General features: G+C 38.2%; 3 protein-coding genes across 4 annotated transcripts in view; 1 reads left to right on the top strand and 2 right to left on the bottom strand.

The window, feature by feature from the left end:
- The window catches only part of LOC103132444 (OX-2 membrane glycoprotein-like), an 11,494-nt gene extending 2,647 nt beyond the window's left edge, over positions 1-8,847 (bottom strand). The window contains exons 1-6 of one of the 2 annotated variants that reach the window (XM_016667402.1): positions 8,683-8,847; positions 7,620-7,700; positions 7,204-7,536; positions 5,687-6,016; positions 1,878-2,162; positions 486-587 (exon numbers count right to left, since the gene is read on the bottom strand). In XM_016667402.1, the coding sequence (XP_016522888.1) occupies positions 486-587; positions 1,878-2,162; positions 5,687-6,016; positions 7,204-7,536; positions 7,620-7,692 (1,123 nt within the window). In that variant the 5' untranslated portion in view covers positions 7,693-7,700; positions 8,683-8,847. The remainder of the gene's footprint in view (positions 1-485; positions 588-1,877; positions 2,163-5,686; positions 6,017-7,203; positions 7,537-7,619; positions 7,701-8,682) is intronic. The other variant, XM_007544254.2, reaches the window with a different exon arrangement.
- Positions 8,848-9,787: 940 nt separating this feature from the next.
- Positions 9,788-15,053, top strand: LOC103132443 (Golgi pH regulator). The gene is made up of 14 exons (XM_007544253.2): positions 9,788-10,037; positions 10,431-10,490; positions 10,672-10,775; positions 10,860-10,966; positions 11,054-11,155; positions 12,144-12,264; positions 12,349-12,429; positions 12,521-12,630; positions 12,734-12,822; positions 13,546-13,638; positions 13,765-13,860; positions 14,252-14,341; positions 14,564-14,629; positions 14,725-15,053. The coding sequence occupies exons 1-14, from the start codon at positions 9,996-9,998 to the stop codon at positions 14,929-14,931; spliced, it is 1,368 nt and encodes a 455-aa protein (XP_007544315.1). The 5' UTR covers positions 9,788-9,995; the 3' UTR covers positions 14,932-15,053.
- A 248-nt stretch (positions 15,054-15,301) lies between these two features.
- LOC103132446 (putative PDZ domain-containing protein PDZK1P1) lies at positions 15,302-18,250 on the bottom strand. The gene is made up of 5 exons (XM_007544257.2): positions 17,887-18,250; positions 17,609-17,805; positions 17,298-17,522; positions 16,884-17,222; positions 15,302-16,420 (listed from the first exon to the last, which is right to left on the bottom strand). The coding sequence occupies exons 1-5, from the start codon at positions 18,248-18,250 to the stop codon at positions 16,367-16,369; spliced, it is 1,179 nt and encodes a 392-aa protein (XP_007544319.1). The 3' UTR covers positions 15,302-16,366.
- Positions 18,251-18,348: the final 98 nt, after the last annotated feature.

Below are 18,348 nucleotides of genomic sequence, written 5' to 3'. Positions count from 1 at the left end.
TATATTACAGCATATTAGCTCATCGTAATGAAAAGTCACCCAATGTCAACACATTAGGTTATTTTAAAGTGAACATGACTGGACACACCTACTGCTCACTGAAACTTGCTTTTCTGGCCAGTAACAACATATGTACAGTTACCAAAGTGAATCTGAACAGGAATCTGCTGTTTTATTGTTTCTGGGGTTGTTTGCCAAACAACACACTAGAATAAGCCCAGATATTATATTCTGTTTATTTTAAAATAAAACCTCATGCTAGAAAGAATATTTGCAGAGCAAGTCTGTTGGAAGCATTAGGGGAATTTATTACCTTTCTGTTCCTCCCCTGAAAATTCCTAAAATATTATTGATCTTTAACTTATAAAATCAGATTTAAGGCAGCTTGCTCCACAATGTAAGTACATCAATTAGCTTCGAAGGGTATTTCTTTTATTAGGAGACGCCCTTCATGCATTAGAAAACCTGCACAAACATGCCCTCACCTTCTTTACGCAAAAAACACTTCCAAAGGCAGAAGCACAAGGACATCACCAGCAGAGCTGCGACCGTGGTGACCGAGATCAGGATGGTGAGAGCCGTGCCAACTGAAAAGGAGAAAAGACAGGCCTGATCAGGAGATTCATTACTTGCCATGAACTGTAAAACATGTAATTCTTTAATGTAATTGACGTGCTGAAATGTGCGCAGTCTGTTTTGCACTAATCTGAACCCTGCTGCTCCGTTTCAGGTCATCAGTAATTCAATTGCAGGTTAAATTTATAGTGTTAACCGTCCAACTGCTCTCCTTTTGCACTCTTGACCCTGTGAATTGAGGTAGATTTAAGGCTGGCAAAAGCCAAAGCAGTGATGCATGAGCTAAATATGAATACCGGTTTAGAGTCTTATATCACACTCAACTTGAAGCTGTAAATAATTTGAAGTTTAGATTGGCAAAGCACCTGCAGAAATAGCATGGCTGATACATCTAAATCTCCATGTGTCCGCTACACAGTCTTCCTTTTTTGAAAGTATATTTCTCAGTTTGGTTCACTTAAGGCTATTTCACGGCAAAGGACAGCAGTCGAATAAATTCAACTAAAACGTTTTTCCTACCCCTCCAGGATACTAGGAAACCACATCGTTCCAGAGAAGCATTTCTAAGTGCTGTTCAAGAGACAAGTTGTTTATTTCTACTGGGAATAAAGTCTCAATTCTAAGTGTTTTGTTAAGTTTTCTTATTTATATGTCAGTGTTGCTTTTTTATCACAGCTATACTCCTATTTATTGTTGCTTTCAGTCCACTTGGTATAAAATAGTTAGGAGCTGTTCAAACTAGAAAATAAAATAAAAAAAAAAGAGTAGGTGAAATATAAAATGATTTAACCTTTTGGGTTATTTTATGCTTGATAGATAATTTAACATATCACAACAGTGATGCAAATTTGATCTGCTAAAAAAAACATTCAAAGTTTGATTTATGTTTATGAGTAAATATGTCATAAACAATGCTTCTCTTTTGATAAATGACACAAAAAAATGAAATTAATCTTTCTATGTCATTGTCGGATATTAATTTGTTTGGATACTGTCAAATTTAAAAGTACTTCTACTGACATGTTTTTTTTTTAAAGAAGCAACCAGTTCAGCAGTTCTTAGTGGGAAGATCTAAACTAAAACATTTCAAATTTAATGGATTATTATTTCAGATCGTTTTTGCGGCCGATAAAGCAGAAAGAAAGGCAGCCAAGTCATGTCACAGCAGTTTTCTGCTGCAATCATATGTATTCATTTATTTAAATCAACAAAACTGCATTAAAAAGGTGATACTTGTTAACATATTACCTGCAGAAAGGACATAACACCAACAAAGGTGCAGATGTTTGCTGATAACTTACTCTTAGTGTTCATGGATACAGCGATGGGTGACTCGAGCCCCTTGTGATGCACCAAGCATTTGACAGACACGTCTTTCAGCAGCCCTGATTGGACGGTCAGCGTGCTGATGACTAGTGTGGTCCCGTCATCCTGACGCAGATGCACTGTCACAGGGGGGCCAATGGTGCGGTTGTCCGTCTCCACATTCCACACAATCTCTGCAGGAGGCCGAGATACAGACGTGCAGTTGGCTTCGATCACGCCTGGAGACGTGGTCTTGTAGCTCACCTGAGGTTTTGGAAGAACTGAAAAAAAAAATACAATGAAAACCAAGAGAGAAATGAGAGAAAATGCTACGAAGCCTTTCCTCAAATTTAAGAAATGTTCTATTATACTGGGATAAAATAACAACAGACAGCAAGTTGTTTTAAGTCCCTAAATGTATTGTTTTGCCATATTAACTGCCTATACTCATGTCTTCGAATAGTTTGTGATTATATATCATGGGCATGACACCTGGGATAAAAGTTTCTGTTCTTGTTTTCTTAAAATCCATCACTAAATCTTAGACTGTTTTCAATTCCTTGTTCTCGAGGCTGGGTGAGGAATGCGAGGCACTGGAATGGGGAGCATTTTTCTTGGCAAGAACGCGTTCAGCCACAGTTATTTGGCTCTCATGGTTATAGATTCCTTTCAGTATTCTGACTGAGGAACTTCTCCCACCTTTGGTCTGGATAACATCGGATTGTGAGGGTGGTTTGGAACAACAGGAACGAAAATTCAGATCAAAAACCAAGCCATGAAAACGTCATGTGGATTATTACGATTATTATTATGTTCATAGCGGCTTGTTACCAGAAAATCTTTAAATAATGTTACACCATATATTTTTCAGCATGCAATTTAAAGAGTATTCTTTCAACTTGAAAGAAATACATAACCTAATGCTAACACACAATAACGGATGTCGTATTATGGTATATTGTTGAAACGTGATAGTTTATTTAAACATGCTCACATATAGTGTGTCTGATAAAAACTCACGGCACTTTTTGAACATTTTACGTTTTAGCCAAAATTGATTACTTTTCTTTCCACGCAAAATTCAACACCGGCTACCCTACAATAAGAATTAATAAAAAGTTTCTAAAAATATATATAATCAACAAGTAAAATTTCATATGTATGACTATTAAAAAAGCTTTCCGTTGTTACTCAGAATTAAGCTCAGGTTCATTTTGTTCTCGTAAAATATGTTTCTATGACTGAACAAGGGCTGGAATGAATCACGCATTATATAAGGACTCACTGATGCCAGTGCATTTCGGAGTACAGAGGAGACCAAAAACCCAATAATCTCTTAGCCACAGGTTCGGCTCTCAACCACTGCTCATGTACTCCAAAGACCTTTATGGTAGAGTGGACAAATGGCTGTGGTAGCTCGCTTGAACGTCACAGAAACACATTTCAGAGATTCTCAGACCAGAAGAAGAACAGAACTGTGTCCTTCTTCTGTTCAGGCCTAAAGATATTTGGGCCTGAACTTCAAACATTCTGTCTAGAGAAACTCAAGCCCTGCCTATTACTTGGCTTACACCATGCATATTGTGAAACTTGGACATCAGGCTCGGGTGGCGATTCATCTTCCAACCAGAGAATTTTCCAAAGAGCAGCGCCCAGAAATCAAAGAAGTAATTTCAGCTGCAGTAGGTGGAAGGATGAAAAGGTCTGTATTTTGTATTTTCCACACACGTAATGCAATTAAATTATTTTCAGTTGTTGTAAAAATGCTGTATATATCAAACATGACTTAAAAGACATTTGGATTTGCAATTTGACGACTTCAAATTGGGCCCATGTCTCTTTAAAAATCTCCATCTCTTTTCAACGGCGAGCCTTCGGCACATCATCACAACAATTTATTATTTTTTGCTGTTTAGTACCATTTTTTATGAATGTTGGACTGAGAAGTAGTTCAGCAGATGCACATACATTGTGAATGGAAGATTTAAAATTATATCTCCCACTAACTCTAGTGTTCAAAGTTAAAACTAAAACTTTTGACTGTTTTTTACAGGCTGAAATATTTGTACTCTGTGTCCAAATATTCACCATAAAACCCAATGCGTTTGTGTTAGTATTTCTGGATCTGGTTGTAATTTCCAGGTTTCAGGTTCATGCTGTCACTGCAGGATGATTAATGTTAGGTTTGTGTTTGTGTTGGTCATCGCTGTTCACAGATTGTTTGAAAGTCGGGGGGGAAAAAAACAGCAGAGGTCATTATGTCACCCAATGTGGAGAGAATCCAAGAAGAATATTGGCACAAACAGGCGGCAGGAATGAAAAAAAAAAAAATGTTAATCATGCATAGTCATAAGTAAAAAAAAAATAAAAAAATAAAATACTGTACTGTACATTTCAGTTTCAAACAAAAGCACATCTGTTCCTTGAAACTAATGGAAGAGAAAGGGAACGGGAGAAAAGTTGAAATCCAAAAGAGCACAAAGGAGAGGCAGACAAAGCACAGAGGGAATCACTGTGCGGCGAACACTGACACAGTCATGCATCAGGACGTCACTCCCTGCCTCCATCATTCTTTCGAATGCTCCATTCTGCACGTTGACATTATTGTTCAGTGTTTGTGTGGAAGCAGGTCTAGAGAACTCTGGTGTCGCTGCTGCATCATTAAAGCATCTTGCATTGAGAAGGAAGATAATCTTAACATTAATATCCGAAACCCCAAAATCTAAAACTGGCAGTCGGTCCTTGCTTCTCGGGTTCAGTGAAAACCGCTCCACTTGAAAATTTTGTTTTAAATAACAATAAAATAAAGCAGAAATGATGAAAAAAAAAAAAAAAAAAAAAACTATGTTGGGATAAGTGGATTTAGCACCAGCCACTGAAAATATAAATTATCCAACATATGTGTGAGTTAGCTGGGTAATTTTATGAAAAAAAAAAAAGACGTTCCTAGTGCCAAAAAGGTACTTTGTAACACCACCAAACTAAAGTTTCTCTTAAAATTTCGCCTTAGTTACAAAACGTGATCGATGTAATGTTACCCACTGAATGTGCCTGAATTTGGAGCCAAATTCAGTTTAGGACTTTATCTTTCTAAAGCCTTACACTGTGATAAATAGAAAGAGAAAGAAACCCTCTTCCTTTTGTGCTTTTCAGTATTGAGGAGGAATTCAACAGATTGAGAGATTCATCACAGAGAGCATCATCTCCACTGGAGCAACTCAGGGAAATCTTAAGATTATGTGTTTCAGTTATTGTGTGAAAGGTAAATGTGACTGAGACTGAAGGAGATTGCACTAGATGAATGAAGAAATATGCATGTTTTGCAAATTGTTGTATCAGAAACTGTGCCAAAGTAAAGAAGCCCTGCCTTACTAAGTATCAGCAATGTAACTGCAATAAATAATTTGACTAAAATGACTCAATTTAGAAAGAAATAGGTCATGTATTGAATTCCCTTTTGTCACATTTCCTAAGTTTCACGTTTTTCTACTTAACTTAAAACAATGTCTATTCAAATGTAAGTGACTTTGGCATAAAAAGAAACAAAAAAAACAACAAACAAAAAAACACACACACAGTCTATCTTAGCAACCAGCGTAACTCAGTTTTTAATTTTTAGGACAAATCCCAAATGTGCTCAAGAAGACATTTTGATGGAAATATTTGCTACATCTTTATTGTAAAAATTATTTTTCAATTCCTGGAACTTGATAAAAGACGGGGAAACAAACGTTTTGACCTAATGTTGCATTGTTGAAGCGTTTATGTCGACGGGTAAAAGCGAACTTGAAAAGCAGACATTTACCGTAGGTAGAGAGACAGACCACAGAGCTCTTTGTCCCCTCGCTGTGCGTCTCATAGAAGCAGGTGTAGCAGCCCTCATCCTGGATGGCGACAGGCTGGATCGTAAGCTGACTGTCTGACAGAGAAGCAGAGAGCCAGACTCTCCCCTGATAAGCTGGCTCGATCATGGGGTCGCTCCGCTTCGCAAAAGAGGCCACCTCTGTCGATTCGCCTTGAGCAGGCGTGTGTTTCCACAGTATCTGCTGCACCTTTTCGGGCAAACCAAAGGAGCATGACAGGGACGCCTTCTTGCCGCTCACTGCTGTTTTGTTTCTCTCTGATGTGACTTCGGCTGCGAATGAAACACAAAGGATCAGTCGAGGGCAGAAAAGACAATAAACATAGCTTGGAGACGAGGGGCGCGTAAAGGAGAATGTTAATATTGGGAATATGAGGTACCCAAACAGAAACCACTCAGTGGAATCTGGCCCAGCTGTTTCTGCTTAGGAGCTTAAGCTCCCCTTCTCCCACTGCTGCACAGCTCTTTATTAACATGACTGGCCCGGACTCAGCACGCTCATCAGTTTCTGGTCAGAGGTTAACAGCGGTTGGGAACACGTGTGTTCGCATGTTTTCAGTTTTAAGCTTTGAGGGCAAAAGGGAAAGCATCCAAAATCAATCAAGCGATGGAATATTAACAGGGACAGCGACTATGAAGACTGAATGCAGACCACCGTTTTTTTTGACACTCTTGTGAGAGCTCTGTCTTCAGCCAACTTATCCCTCGTTCATATTGGCTACCCTTTCGTAAAAGACTTTCCTAACAAATCTATCGCTCTAACAGATGTGAATGTTGTCTGTGTCAAACAGAGGACAACTTGCTTCACAACGCGAGAGCTTACAGTTTTTTAAAAAAAATGTCAGCTTATCTCTTCTTACTATCACTGGGACTGTAACTCATTCAGGTTTCGAGTGGAGGTTTTACACACCCAGTTCATGACTCTTCCTTCTGCACAATGTCATCTATGTAACATAAATATCACGATTGCTTAGTACCAGTAAATAATAAATGAGATGGAAGGGATCATTTATTATGGAGTTACACAGGGTTCAGTCATTGGATCTTTCTGATGCATTTTTATCTGCTTTCAGCTGTGTTCACAGTACTGATGCAAAATCATGCAATACTTCTCCTTCATGCTAAAAATATATTCAGATTGTGGTAACTATCAGTAAATTGATGGACCCTCTTCAATATAAGCTACTCGTATGTGAAATATCTTAATGAATCTTTCCCTTATGCATCCACAAATCAGGTTCTATGATTATTAAAGCTGCATTAATTATTGCTCCTCCATTGAGTCAAACAACTTATTCTGTCCATTCTCTTCTACCTTTCCCCTAGATTATAATCTCCTCCTAGCTTCTGAGCTATACTAGTGTCTATCTCATCTTTAATAAATATATTTTATCCTAAATGCAAAGTACTTGTGTTCCCAACCTTATCAGACTCAAAATAATTATAAATATTTCCTTTACCGTCAACAGTGAGACACGTCTGTCCTTGCTTTGAACCTGAAGGACTGAGCTCAAAGATGCAGGTGTAGCAGCCTTCATCACGGAAGCCCACCCTGCGAATGGTGATCGCTGAGGAGTCCTTTGGTGAGGTGGCGAGCTCCACATGCTGCTGTCCACTCACGCTGTCTCTGTTACCTGGCTGGTAGCTCAGCAGGGTCTGATTCTTGTCATCCAGCCAACGGACCTCCCTCAAAGTTTCACCACGGTCCTTTGACAGCGTGCAGGTCAGTGTAAAGGGTTTGTCCACTGGTGCCTTCAAACGTGCCGGCGCCGTCACTCTACCTGAAATCAATATTTTGCAAATGGTGAGCGGGAGTAGTTTTTTTTTTTATGTTTTTCAGTATTTTATTGGTTTGACTTTGCATGCCCCTACTCACCATGTGTTTGTCCAATTAAAAGGAGGAGAAAAGAGACCTGCAGACCTATTCTACAAGTGACAGGGATCATCATCGTTCTCACTGAGGAAAAATAGAAAGACCTCTCATCATGACCTGAATAGATTTTTTTTAATAATCATAAATCAATTTTTGACTGCGTTTCTTGACAATGCTAGAACACATGTGAACTAGTTGGTCTCTGGATCCAGATTGAATGTTTCACAGGATTACCATCAGGACTTTTAAGTGGAAAATACAGATCATAATCCTTTCCAAAACCAGTTTTTTATGTGTATTTGGAATCACTGATGTTTTGAAACAGCTACTAATGTCCAAGTTGAATCCATCTTGCTGTTGATTTTATTTGAAGTGAAGTTACATATTTTCTAGGCAGTAGTTTCCATCAACCTCATACCATGCACCAGCAAAAACGCCCTACAGTATGAAGCTATGAAGACCATGTTTTACAGTTAATACGGCATTATTAAAGTCTCACCTTCCCATTTCATGACAAAACATTATTCTTTATTGTTCTGAGCAAAGAGTTCAATCGTTGTCCTCTTTGCCAATAAACCCCACCTTTCCAGAAGGCATTTGGTTTGTCCACACAGTTTTTAGTCAAGCTTCTGGATGCTTTAATTTGCCAGCAAACAATATTCAGCTCAGTGAGTCAAAATGATCAAAATCCAGCTATCTGTTATTATTTTATATATTCTTTTGTATCTTCAACTATGAAGCTGTTCTGTTTCTACTCCACATTCTTTATGATTGCATCTGCTTTAACTCCGTATGCCAGTGTTCCATGTAAAATATTGTACACCGAGCCAGCATATAACAATTATTTGCACTTTAGTTCATTATAGAACCTTGAAGCATAAAGTGCATTTATAAGTTCAGCATATTTTTCTCAACTGCCAACATTTTAATCCCGTTTTGAAATATAAGATACACTAAACTAAAAACTGTTAAACTAAAAACTTTTAGTTCTTTATTAATCAAGAGAACAAATCAGAGTTCACAATAACATTTCTTCTACAAGTTGTATCAGTTAACAGAGACTCACCTTATGCCTCTTGTTACAAATGTGAAAAGCCAACAGCTTAAGACGGTCTACCTCTGCATCATCTCCTGCATCCTTATAATCCAGCATCGGCATGCGATAGTTTCTGTTCCTCCAAGTGTTTCGCTGCTGCGCTCCCCTCGGACTGATACTCTAACCGCAGGCAGCACTGGACACTAAAGGCGCACTACCCAAATTAAATGTAGTCCGCGATGAGGAATGAAAGTTTTGGTTCCACGGCGCCCTCTGGTGTCACGGTACATACATTGCGCGCAAATATAGGATCTCGAAAAATAATATATTATTTATTTGTTCATTTATTTATCTACTTATTTTTTTATTTTAAAATATACATATATGCATAGCTGATAAGACAATAGAAAATAGAGATATATAAAATGATCAAAATAGTCAATCCTAAGCAGCTTATTTTATTTTTGAGATTTGTGTTAGAATTTAAAAATACACAATAAACAAAGAAAATTTATTTATTTATTTATTTATTTATTTCACTTTGGAGAGAAAAGGTTAAAACAATAAATGAATAAAAACATTTGCTGTTGCTGACGGCGCTTCTGCCATATTGTGAGTGGCAACGTTTTGAAAATCAACTACTATAAACTACGTTTTTACGACTGAAGAAAATATGAGGGGCCTCTCATAAGAAACACTGTTTGTATTAATTGTAATGTTAGTTTCATATACATGTTCGTGCCAGTACTGAATATGTTGATATTAACCGCAAAAAAAAAAATAAAAAAAAATAAATAATAATAATAATTCTGAAAATCAAAATAAGAGAACAACAAATATTAAACGGATGCGCGTAAAATAGTTCTAAACTAAGCATAAAAATAAAACGTATAAAATAAATGATTAATTTAAAACCTATGCATAGTTAAATATATCCGGGAAACAATTACACTCACAATATGGCGGCGATATTAACGAACGGTCTATGTCTATGACCGTGCTGTTTTAAAATTACAAATGATAATAAGTGATTATAATAGTCTGTTTTATTATTTTATGCTTTGTTATCTTGACTTAAGTTTTTGAACCTTTTTATTTGTTTTCCTTACTTTGAATGGCGAATGACGTAGTATCCCTGCGACGGAAGTATGTTGGTGACGACTTGCTGTTGTAGCTTGACAGCTAAACAAGTGTCAAAATGTTAGACACATAACACACGGTTCACTTTTAAGAAAGACGGTGTTTTTGTCCTTGGGGTTAAAATGAACTAATCTTGGCCTGCACTTTGCAGCACTGGGGTTTTTCGAAGTGTTTGAGGTTGTTTAACTCACATCATAATCATCATGTCGTTTCTGGTGGACTCAGTCATCATGTTCACCTCTCAGGTAATCGGTTGGAAGAAGTATACTTTTCCGTAGTTAACTTAGATTTTTAGGACATGGGTCCAGTTCTTCTAAGATATTTCAAGATGAAATATGATCGGTATTATCCACATTAATTATATGGTTTCTCATAAGTAAAGTTTGATAATGCACGTATTAAAAGTGTTTTTACCAGCTCAATTAGCATTTTATGATGTTGTTGTTTATCAACTTGTTATATGATAATCATTAAGAAATTAGACTGTATTGAATTAATGTGAAGTAGAAGAATTAATCTAGATTGGGTTTGAACCTGATTTTCATAAGGTTTTTCAAACTACTTCATATATGAAGTTACTGAGTGTCTTTGTACTTACCATCAACTTTTTTTTTTTTTTTTTTGCATATTTCGTCCAGGTGCTGTTTTTTGGGTTTGGTTGGTTGTTCTTTATGCGGCAGCTGTTCAAAGATTATGAGGTAAGGTGTTATTCCATTTGCAGCATTAGTAGTTTATGTCTCTAAAATCCAACTGGTTTTTGTTTAAGACATAACATATTGATTCTAATAAAAAGAAACACAACAGATACAGATATTAGAGGTTTCTCTTCTTTAGCAGACTTGTAAATGTTTTACAGTCAAACTGTGTTTTTGTTTTCAGGTGCGACAGTATGTTGTCCAGGTGGTTTTTTCTGTCACCTTTGCGTTTTCCTGTACAATGTTCGAGCTTATCATTTTTGAGATTCTTGGGGCCTTAAGCAGCACGTAAGTGATATTTACTTTTGGGGAAAAGGCCTGATCCCTTGGTTAAAACAGATACAATTTGTTCATCATCATGTTTTGTCCCAGTTCCAGGTATTTCCACTGGAAGTTGAATCTGTATGTGATTCTGCTGGTTCTAATCTTTGTGGTGCCTTTTTATATCGGTTACTTTGTTGTCAGCAACATACGATTGTGTAAGTTCAAGAAAAACAAACAAACAAAACTTTTAACATTTGAAGGTGCTGTTCTAATAGTGAACTGTTTGCTTGTTGTCTTATCAGTGCAGAGGCAAAAACTCCTTTTTGCCTGTATGGTTTGGTTTACCTTCATGTATTTCTTCTGGAAGTTAGGAGACCCATTCCCAATCTTGAGTCCAAAACATGGTGAGTAAACGAGGCTTCATCAAAATGTTGCATTTCATGCCGTGTTAGTGTCATGCCAATGTATTCACATCCTTTAAGGATTTTTCACATTTTCTAAGGAAATTCAGTGGAGCTTATGTTATAAACAAACATAAAGAAGTGCATACATGAGATATGGAAGGGAAAGGAAACTGCTTTTATTTTTTTCTGAAATAATAATAATTGAAATCTGGTGTTATATTTAACTCAATCGCATTTAGAGCCCAGCTAAATAGTAAATATGAAGGCATTGGAGGTTTGGTAGAGAACATTTCTGAACAAACAGCATCTTTATAACAGAGAGTCCAGAAGAAAGCCGACAAATGGCCTGGAGTTTGCCTCAAGTAATGTAGGGAACAGAAAGTATACTGCTCTTATTTGACCTACATTTAAATGTTTTGCCTAGATTCATTGTGCAGGTTCATCTTGCAACAGGACAGCTACTCTATACATACAGCCAAAGAAACAGAATAGTTTAAATTAAAACATTTGAACACCTGAAAAATTATGTTCATAAACACTTCATCCAATCCGACTCCCAGGAGAGGATTTTCAAAAATGAATTTGGGGAAAAATTTCAGTCACAACTGTCAGTAGTACCACAAAAGACTTGTATCTGTCATGCAGGGAGAGATCTTTCTACAATCCACAGATTGCACTTCACACATTTCAAATATCTGTTTTGGGAAAAAAAAAAACAACAACTAAAAAAAAATACCATTTTAAAACCGAGGATTGTTTTCCTCCCATTTCACAGCTATGTGATACTTGTGTTGGTCTATCACATAAAATCTCATTATAATACACTGAGGTTTGCAATTGTAATGTGGCAAAATGTGAAAGAGGCCATTTGCAAGGTTCTGCACCGTCATTCATCTGTGAAGTTTATGAGCTGTTTGTTGTTTAGTGTCTCTTTCTGTGTCTCTTTCTTTAGTGTCTTTAGTGTCTCTTTCTGATTGATTTTGTGCAGGGATTCTGTCCATTGAGCAGCTCATCAGTCGTGTCGGTGTGATCGGAGTCACCCTTATGGCTCTCCTCTCAGGGTTTGGTGCCGTCAACTGTCCATACACATACATGTCCTATTTCCTCAGGTTCGGCCCGTCGGCTGTTTCTTTGCAGTGTTCAAGCAGAAGGTGGCAGTGTGTCTTCACAGTTAGCTTTTGTTGTTTTCGCAGAAATGTAACAGATAGTGACATTCTTGCTCTGGAGAGGCGGTTACTCCAAACCATGGATATGATTGTCAGCAAAAAGAAACGGTGGGAATAATGATTTTACACCCCCTCTTGATCTTCAAACCATTTTTTCTTTCTGCAAAAAGTAAAATAACGCTTTCTTTTGTCTCTCAAGAATCGCCATGACGAGGAGGCAGATGTACCAACGAGGGGAGGACCAAAACAAACAGACTGGTTTCTGGGGCATGATCAAGAGTGTCACCTCTACACAAACAGGCAGTGAAAGTATCCTTCATGCTTGGATGCAAGCATCTCTATATTTTAGATTCCTGCTAACTATCCTGAAAAAAATCTTAGCTGCTGTGATCCCTGACTTTCCTCGCTGTAGATTTGTCTTTGATCCAGCAGGAAGTTGATGCTCTGGAGGAGCTGAGTCGACAACTCTTCCTGGAGACGGTGGATCTGCAAGCCACCAAGGTAAACAAGTGTGTGCCCGAGAATTTGGACCTAGTATGTTGATTGGGTAGGAGACTGGCATTTGCTGAACATGCAGATTATCCTGCCTAAGTAATTCATGATGTCCTGCTTTTACATAATTTTACCCTGCTTGAAATCAGGAAAGGGCGAATGCACCACTGTATTTTCTATATTTAGCTCAATCATCAGTACAGCTGCCCTTATTCTCCAACGGAAAATGAATTAGGTATATTAATGGCAAAAGTGCCTGCAATGACTGTGCTTTTAACTGAGGCCAACCAACTTTTAAAGCACTTAAGGGCTGGTTTACCTCTTTAGTATCATATTTGTTTACACGTGTTCAAATAAACCGTTAACTGTGGCTACACACACAGCAGTCACCAGGCCCTCACCAAATGTAGCACCGTTTTATGCTCAGCTCAAGTTTCTCTTGTCGTCAACGTTTTGAATGTTTTCACGCACAACGCTGCTGTAATTAACACGTTTTGAAGGTGGTGTGATTAATTTTACAGCTGTTGCCACAAAAAATTTATAAATTTTAATGTTAATTACCACATAAACCTATGATTATCTTTGATGGAAACCAGCAGAATTTTCTCACCTGGAGTAAACATTTAACATGCATGAGCATCAGCTTATTTTCTAGTATGTTTATTTATAACTAGTTTACCTTTTGTAATTATGCGATGGATGATTTGTCTTGTTTTTTTTTGTTTTCTTTAGGAGCGAATTGAGTACTCAAAGACCTTCCAAGGGAAATACTTCAACTTTCTTGGTTACTTCTTTTCCATCTATTGTGTTTGGAAAATCTTCATGGTAGGAACACCGCATTCGTGTTTTACATCTCACATAAACATTCACGTCACTTCCTGCTGGCTATATGTTTACTTTAAAAGGTGTGTTGTCACTGATTTCACTTTTAAACCTTTCTTCTATTTACAGGCAACGATAAACATAGTGTTTGATCGAGTTGGAAAGACGGATCCGGTGACCAGGGGTATCGAAATCACAGTGAACTACTTGGGCATCCAGTTTGATGTAAGAAACACACTTGTGTATGAATTCATTACTTCTGAGAGCTTTTCTATTACTTTCAATGATCACTGCATGAATTTATCCTATCCCTCTCTGCAACCTCTGCTTCTTTAATCTTGACATCAACTCCGAATTTAAGCTTACAAATACATTTAATGATTTACTTTTCAGAAATTTGTTTATGTCTCCAACTAATCCCCCAGGATCACCTGGAATGACCTCTTGTAAAGATAATTTTCTGCCTTGTTGTCTCTGCAGTTAACCATGTGTTGTTCATGTGTGTTCACATAACAGCAGTTGTTGAGTCCAAGAGGTTCAGGTTCTGAGGGAGGAATCTAAAACGCCAAAGGTTTTGGCTTTCTTTTTACGTTTTCTCCTCTTTTCTGTGTTCCAGGTGAAATTTTGGTCCCAGCATATTTCCTTCATCCTGGTTGGAATAATAATTGTCACTTCCATACGAGGTTTGCTTATCACACTCACAAAGGTAATGATGGCCCATTAGTTAAAGTGTGCACACTTAAATTCAGATTAAAACCTCTAACCTGCAGTCTGTCACGTTTTAACATGTGGCAAAGATTATACAGTTATGCCTAAGGCCAAATATTTTTCAACTCAAGTATTTAACACACATGCACATTTTCTTTCTTGAAAAGTTATCGTTTTCAGTTTCCATCTTCTGAATATTGTCACCTTCATTTTATTTTAGTTCTTCTACGCAATATCAAGCAGCAAATCTTCCAATGTCATCGTGCTTGTCCTCGCTCAGATCATGGTGAGTGTGTTTTTCTTCAGAGTCGAGTACTTCCTGCAGCCTTGAGTTAAGTTTGAATCCATTTCTTAATTTTTATTTTTATCTGAATCTATAAGGGGATGTATTTTGTTTCATCTGTGCTGCTGATGCGCATGAGCATGCCGCTGGAGTACCGCTCCATCGTGACAGAGGTTCTGGGAGAGCTCCAGTTCAATTTCTACCACCGCTGGTTTGACGTCATCTTCTTGGTCAGCGCTCTGTCCAGCATCCTCTTCCTTTACCTCGCCCACAAGCAGGCACCAGAAAAACACATGGCCCTCTGAACACCTGTGGCGTGTTTAGCCTTCACTGATGCGTGGGCTGAATTTTATTCTGCAGTTCTGAGAGATACAGAAATCATTTTTGAGGCATTTACTCCTGAATCAGGAAAAAAAAAAAACAACAACAAAAGAAACAAACATTTTTTAGGGTGACTATTGGAGCACATGCTGAAGGAACTTTGCAAACTGAAAGCAGAGTATTTACAGAAAGTCATTCAAATGAAACAAATAGGGTTCTTTCCTTGCTGTTAATTTTGTACACTTTTGGTTAATTCTTTATATCTTTATGTTTTAACACACTGGTTGAAACGACACACATTTCTTGTTTCACTGCAGGTTTTCCCAACTGTGATTTTTTATTTTTTATTTTTTAATGTTCAGATATGTCATTCAATTTGGGAAGAAAGCAGGCACTCAAAAAGTCAGCCTTTACTCAGATGGAATGTGTTGATTTTTTTTATTTTATGTAAGAAATGTGAACTTTCATGTCAAATATTAAATAAAGGAAAGAAAATACATGTTTACTGCATACAGAGATGATTTTAAACTATGTTGACAACGATTATCTCAGGTTTTGCAAAAGGGGCTATATATCAATACAAGCTTTGATCAAAACAATACAGCGCCCTCAACATTTATTGGCACCTTTTTACCATTTTACATTGGTAAAAATGTGTAAAATTTGTTAAAGTGTTATCTTATTTGATCACAAATCTAAAGCTTTGCTTTGATTCTCTTACCCTGATCTTTATGGAGCTAGTTTTTTTGTTTTTTTTTACTTTCCTTATGGTCCTTCTTTCTGGGTGTAATGGTAAAAGGGCATTTGGTTTCTTCAAGTTTTGTTTGTCACAGCTCCATCTATTTTAAGCTTTGACTGTAGATGTGGACTTGTTTAGGTTAGTAGCCATCTTCTTTCAGCCATTGTCTGTGTTATGAGAATGAATATAGTACATGTATGCAAGTTAAAGTTGCATTTATCCTTTTGGTTAATCACCTCCTTGAGGTTTCAGTGAATGAGGAGAGCACTGAAGTTTTTATTAAAGGCACAAAATGTTTTTTTCTCCTGCAAGTTCCATGAGGAACTTGCAGAAGTTCCTCATGCAAGTTCCATGAGGAACTTGCAGGAGTTCCGTATAAATACGGAATCACAGCTGGTTGCACAGGATGTGATTGCTGCTGCTGGCGAACTGTCGCCAGCAGCAGCGAATCAGCATAGCAGAATAGCTGCTATGCTGATTCATAGCAGCTATTCTGCTATGAATCAGCTTTTGTGGGCAATTTCTCAGTCCGAGTGCTGTAATTATTATTATTATTTTAGTTGTTGTTGTCATCTCTCTTACTACCGTATGTTTCACCGGAATGTGTGAAGCTCAGAGAGCTTTAAAAACAAACTCTTCAGATTCGGCCACATCTAGGATTTGTTCCTTTGGGCGTCGTTTCAGAGTCTCTCGTCGATGCCGTCTTCAGACAAAGATGATGACACAGAGGGAGTCTAAAAGTAGGAACAGAAAGTACGATAACATTTTTGTTTGTCATATTTCAGCTGAACCAAAATGAAAGCCACATGTAGGTAATCGATGAAGTACAATGGAATATGTGGTTGTAACATGACAAGATGTGAAAAGTTCAAATGACACCAATGACTTTCCGGAGCACTTTAACAAAAAGCAACAAAATGTTATGTGGTGAAATAATCAGCAGTATAACTTTAATCTCGACACTCTTGTTAATCGTATATATTTACCGTGGCATGATTTAGATTCTAAAATATTCTTTAAGAATGTCAAGGGACATAGTTGAAATTATACTCTAATTGTTCACAATTAGTAGTTAATCATTCATTGATTTGATACTGTGACAGTTTGCACAAAATATCCCAGAGTGGATCAGAACAGTCACATTTAACACCATGCTGGTTAGAAATATGACCGGTGATGGTAAATAGCACCACTCACCCTCTGTCTTTCCTGTTGAGGTGGAGTTTCTGGCCTGGCTTCATCCTCCTCCTCCTGCTGCTGCTTTTCCTCTTTCCTGTTTGGTTTTGGAGACTCTGCAGTGCGAGTTTTCCCCTTGAAGGTCTCCCCAAGGAGAAGCGGTGTGGTCTTCACACCTGTGGCTTTGAGCTGTTTGTAGACATCCTGTCTGGCCACCAGCATCTCCAGAGTGTTGCCACTTCTGCGGATTATGTTCACCACCTCAGCATGGGTGCTCTGCTCCACATTCTCACCGTTCACCTCTATCACAACGTCGTCGTTCTCCATTCCAGCCTTGTCTGCTGCACCGCCTTTCACCACCTGAAAAGAGGTGATTTTAACCAGGTTCTTGTGGAGTAGTCTCCCTCAGACAGTGCTTGTTCTTGTTGATCTTACCTCTGTGATGTACTGGCCAAGCACCCCTTCAATGCCGTTTAGGTGAAAGCCATAACCGGCAGAGGTTTTCTCCATTCTGCACAGTTTGGGTCTCAGTTCCTCTGTTTTATCTCTTCCAGCCATGGATTTTTGGGCAGGAGCAGGTAAGCTCAAAGCTTCGGTGTAACTTGGTGGGGAGTTAGAACCTTTCATCTCCTCCCAGAAAAGCATCGGAGACACCTTACCCTGTGAGACATGAAACATGATTACCTTAGCATGTTGTCAACGTTGTAAGCAGAACTAGAAAGACTACAGGTGAGTAGGTGGCTCACCTGCTTGTACATTTGGTCCGTGTCTTTGTCCACCACAAGGAAGGAGCATGTGTTGTCACATAGCCTGATCCAGTCCACCACCTGTTTGTGGCTGCATTTGTCCACATCCGTCCCGTTGACAGCAACAACTCTGTCCATTTTCCGCAGGCCAGCTTTATCTGCAGGGCTGCCTTTGTCTACTTCCCCTATGAAGTGTCCTGCAATAAATCATGGAGCGTGTCGTTAAACCACAACCCCTTCTCTGCAGTGAAACACACAGGGTTATTTTTTGGCCTTGCCTCCTTGGCCTGGATCCTCTTTGAGCAGGAATCCATATCCATTAGACCCTTTGGTCAAATTGATGAAGCGCGGTTGCAGTGGGAGAAACTTTACTGTTGCCAACCATGATCCTATCTTGTTTTTTTTGTTGCGATAGAAACTGTCCGTTTCCTTGTCAACAAGCAGGAACATGACGCTTTTCCCTCCCAGTTTGATCTTTTCCACCACTTCGTCATGCGTGTAGCTTTCTATGTTCTCCCCGTTGACCTCGAGCAGACGATCTTCGTTTCTGACTCCAGCGTTGTAGGCTACTCTGCCCGAGTCCACCTGAGTCATGAACAATCCTGGTTCGCCTGGTAAAACAGACAAAATAGAATGATGCATGGATGAAATCACATGAAAAAACATTTCTTATTTGCTTGAAGAAACAGCAGAGCCTCTGTTCCAGATGCAAAAAGCCATTTGGTGACATTGTAAAAGCA

The sequence above is a fragment of the Poecilia formosa genome, unplaced genomic scaffold, assembly GCF_000485575.1.
Source record: "Poecilia formosa unplaced genomic scaffold, Poecilia_formosa-5.1.2 Scaffold1058, whole genome shotgun sequence".
Lineage (NCBI taxonomy): Eukaryota > Metazoa > Chordata > Actinopteri > Cyprinodontiformes > Poeciliidae > Poecilia > Poecilia formosa.
Note: the sequence above shows the minus strand (reverse complement) of the source record. Positions and strands in the feature narration are given on the sequence as shown.

What these genes read in the sequence shown, in the direction of transcription:
- LOC103132443 (XM_007544253.2), top strand. Translation starts at nt 9,996, where the DNA reads ATGTCGTTTCTGGTGGACTCAGTCATCATGTTCACCTCTCAG. An exon ending in TGTCAGCAACATACGATTGT is followed by an intron (nt 10,967 to 11,053) that starts GTAAGTTCAAGA and finishes TTGTCTTATCAG; the next exon opens with TGCAGAGGCAAAAACTCCTT. An exon ending in TACACAAACAGGCAGTGAAA is followed by an intron (nt 12,631 to 12,733) that starts GTATCCTTCATG and finishes TCCTCGCTGTAG; the next exon opens with ATTTGTCTTTGATCCAGCAG.
- LOC103132446 (XM_007544257.2), bottom strand. Translation starts at nt 18,250, where the DNA reads ATGCATCATTCTATTTTGTCTGTTTTACCAGGCGAACCAGGATTGTTC. An exon ending in AGAGGATCCAGGCCAAGGAG is followed by an intron (nt 17,806 to 17,886) that starts GCAAGGCCAAAA and finishes GATTTATTGCAG; the next exon opens with GACACTTCATAGGGGAAGTA. An exon ending in CTCAACAGGAAAGACAGAGG is followed by an intron (nt 16,421 to 16,883) that starts GTGAGTGGTGCT and finishes TCCTACTTTTAG; the next exon opens with ACTCCCTCTGTGTCATCATC.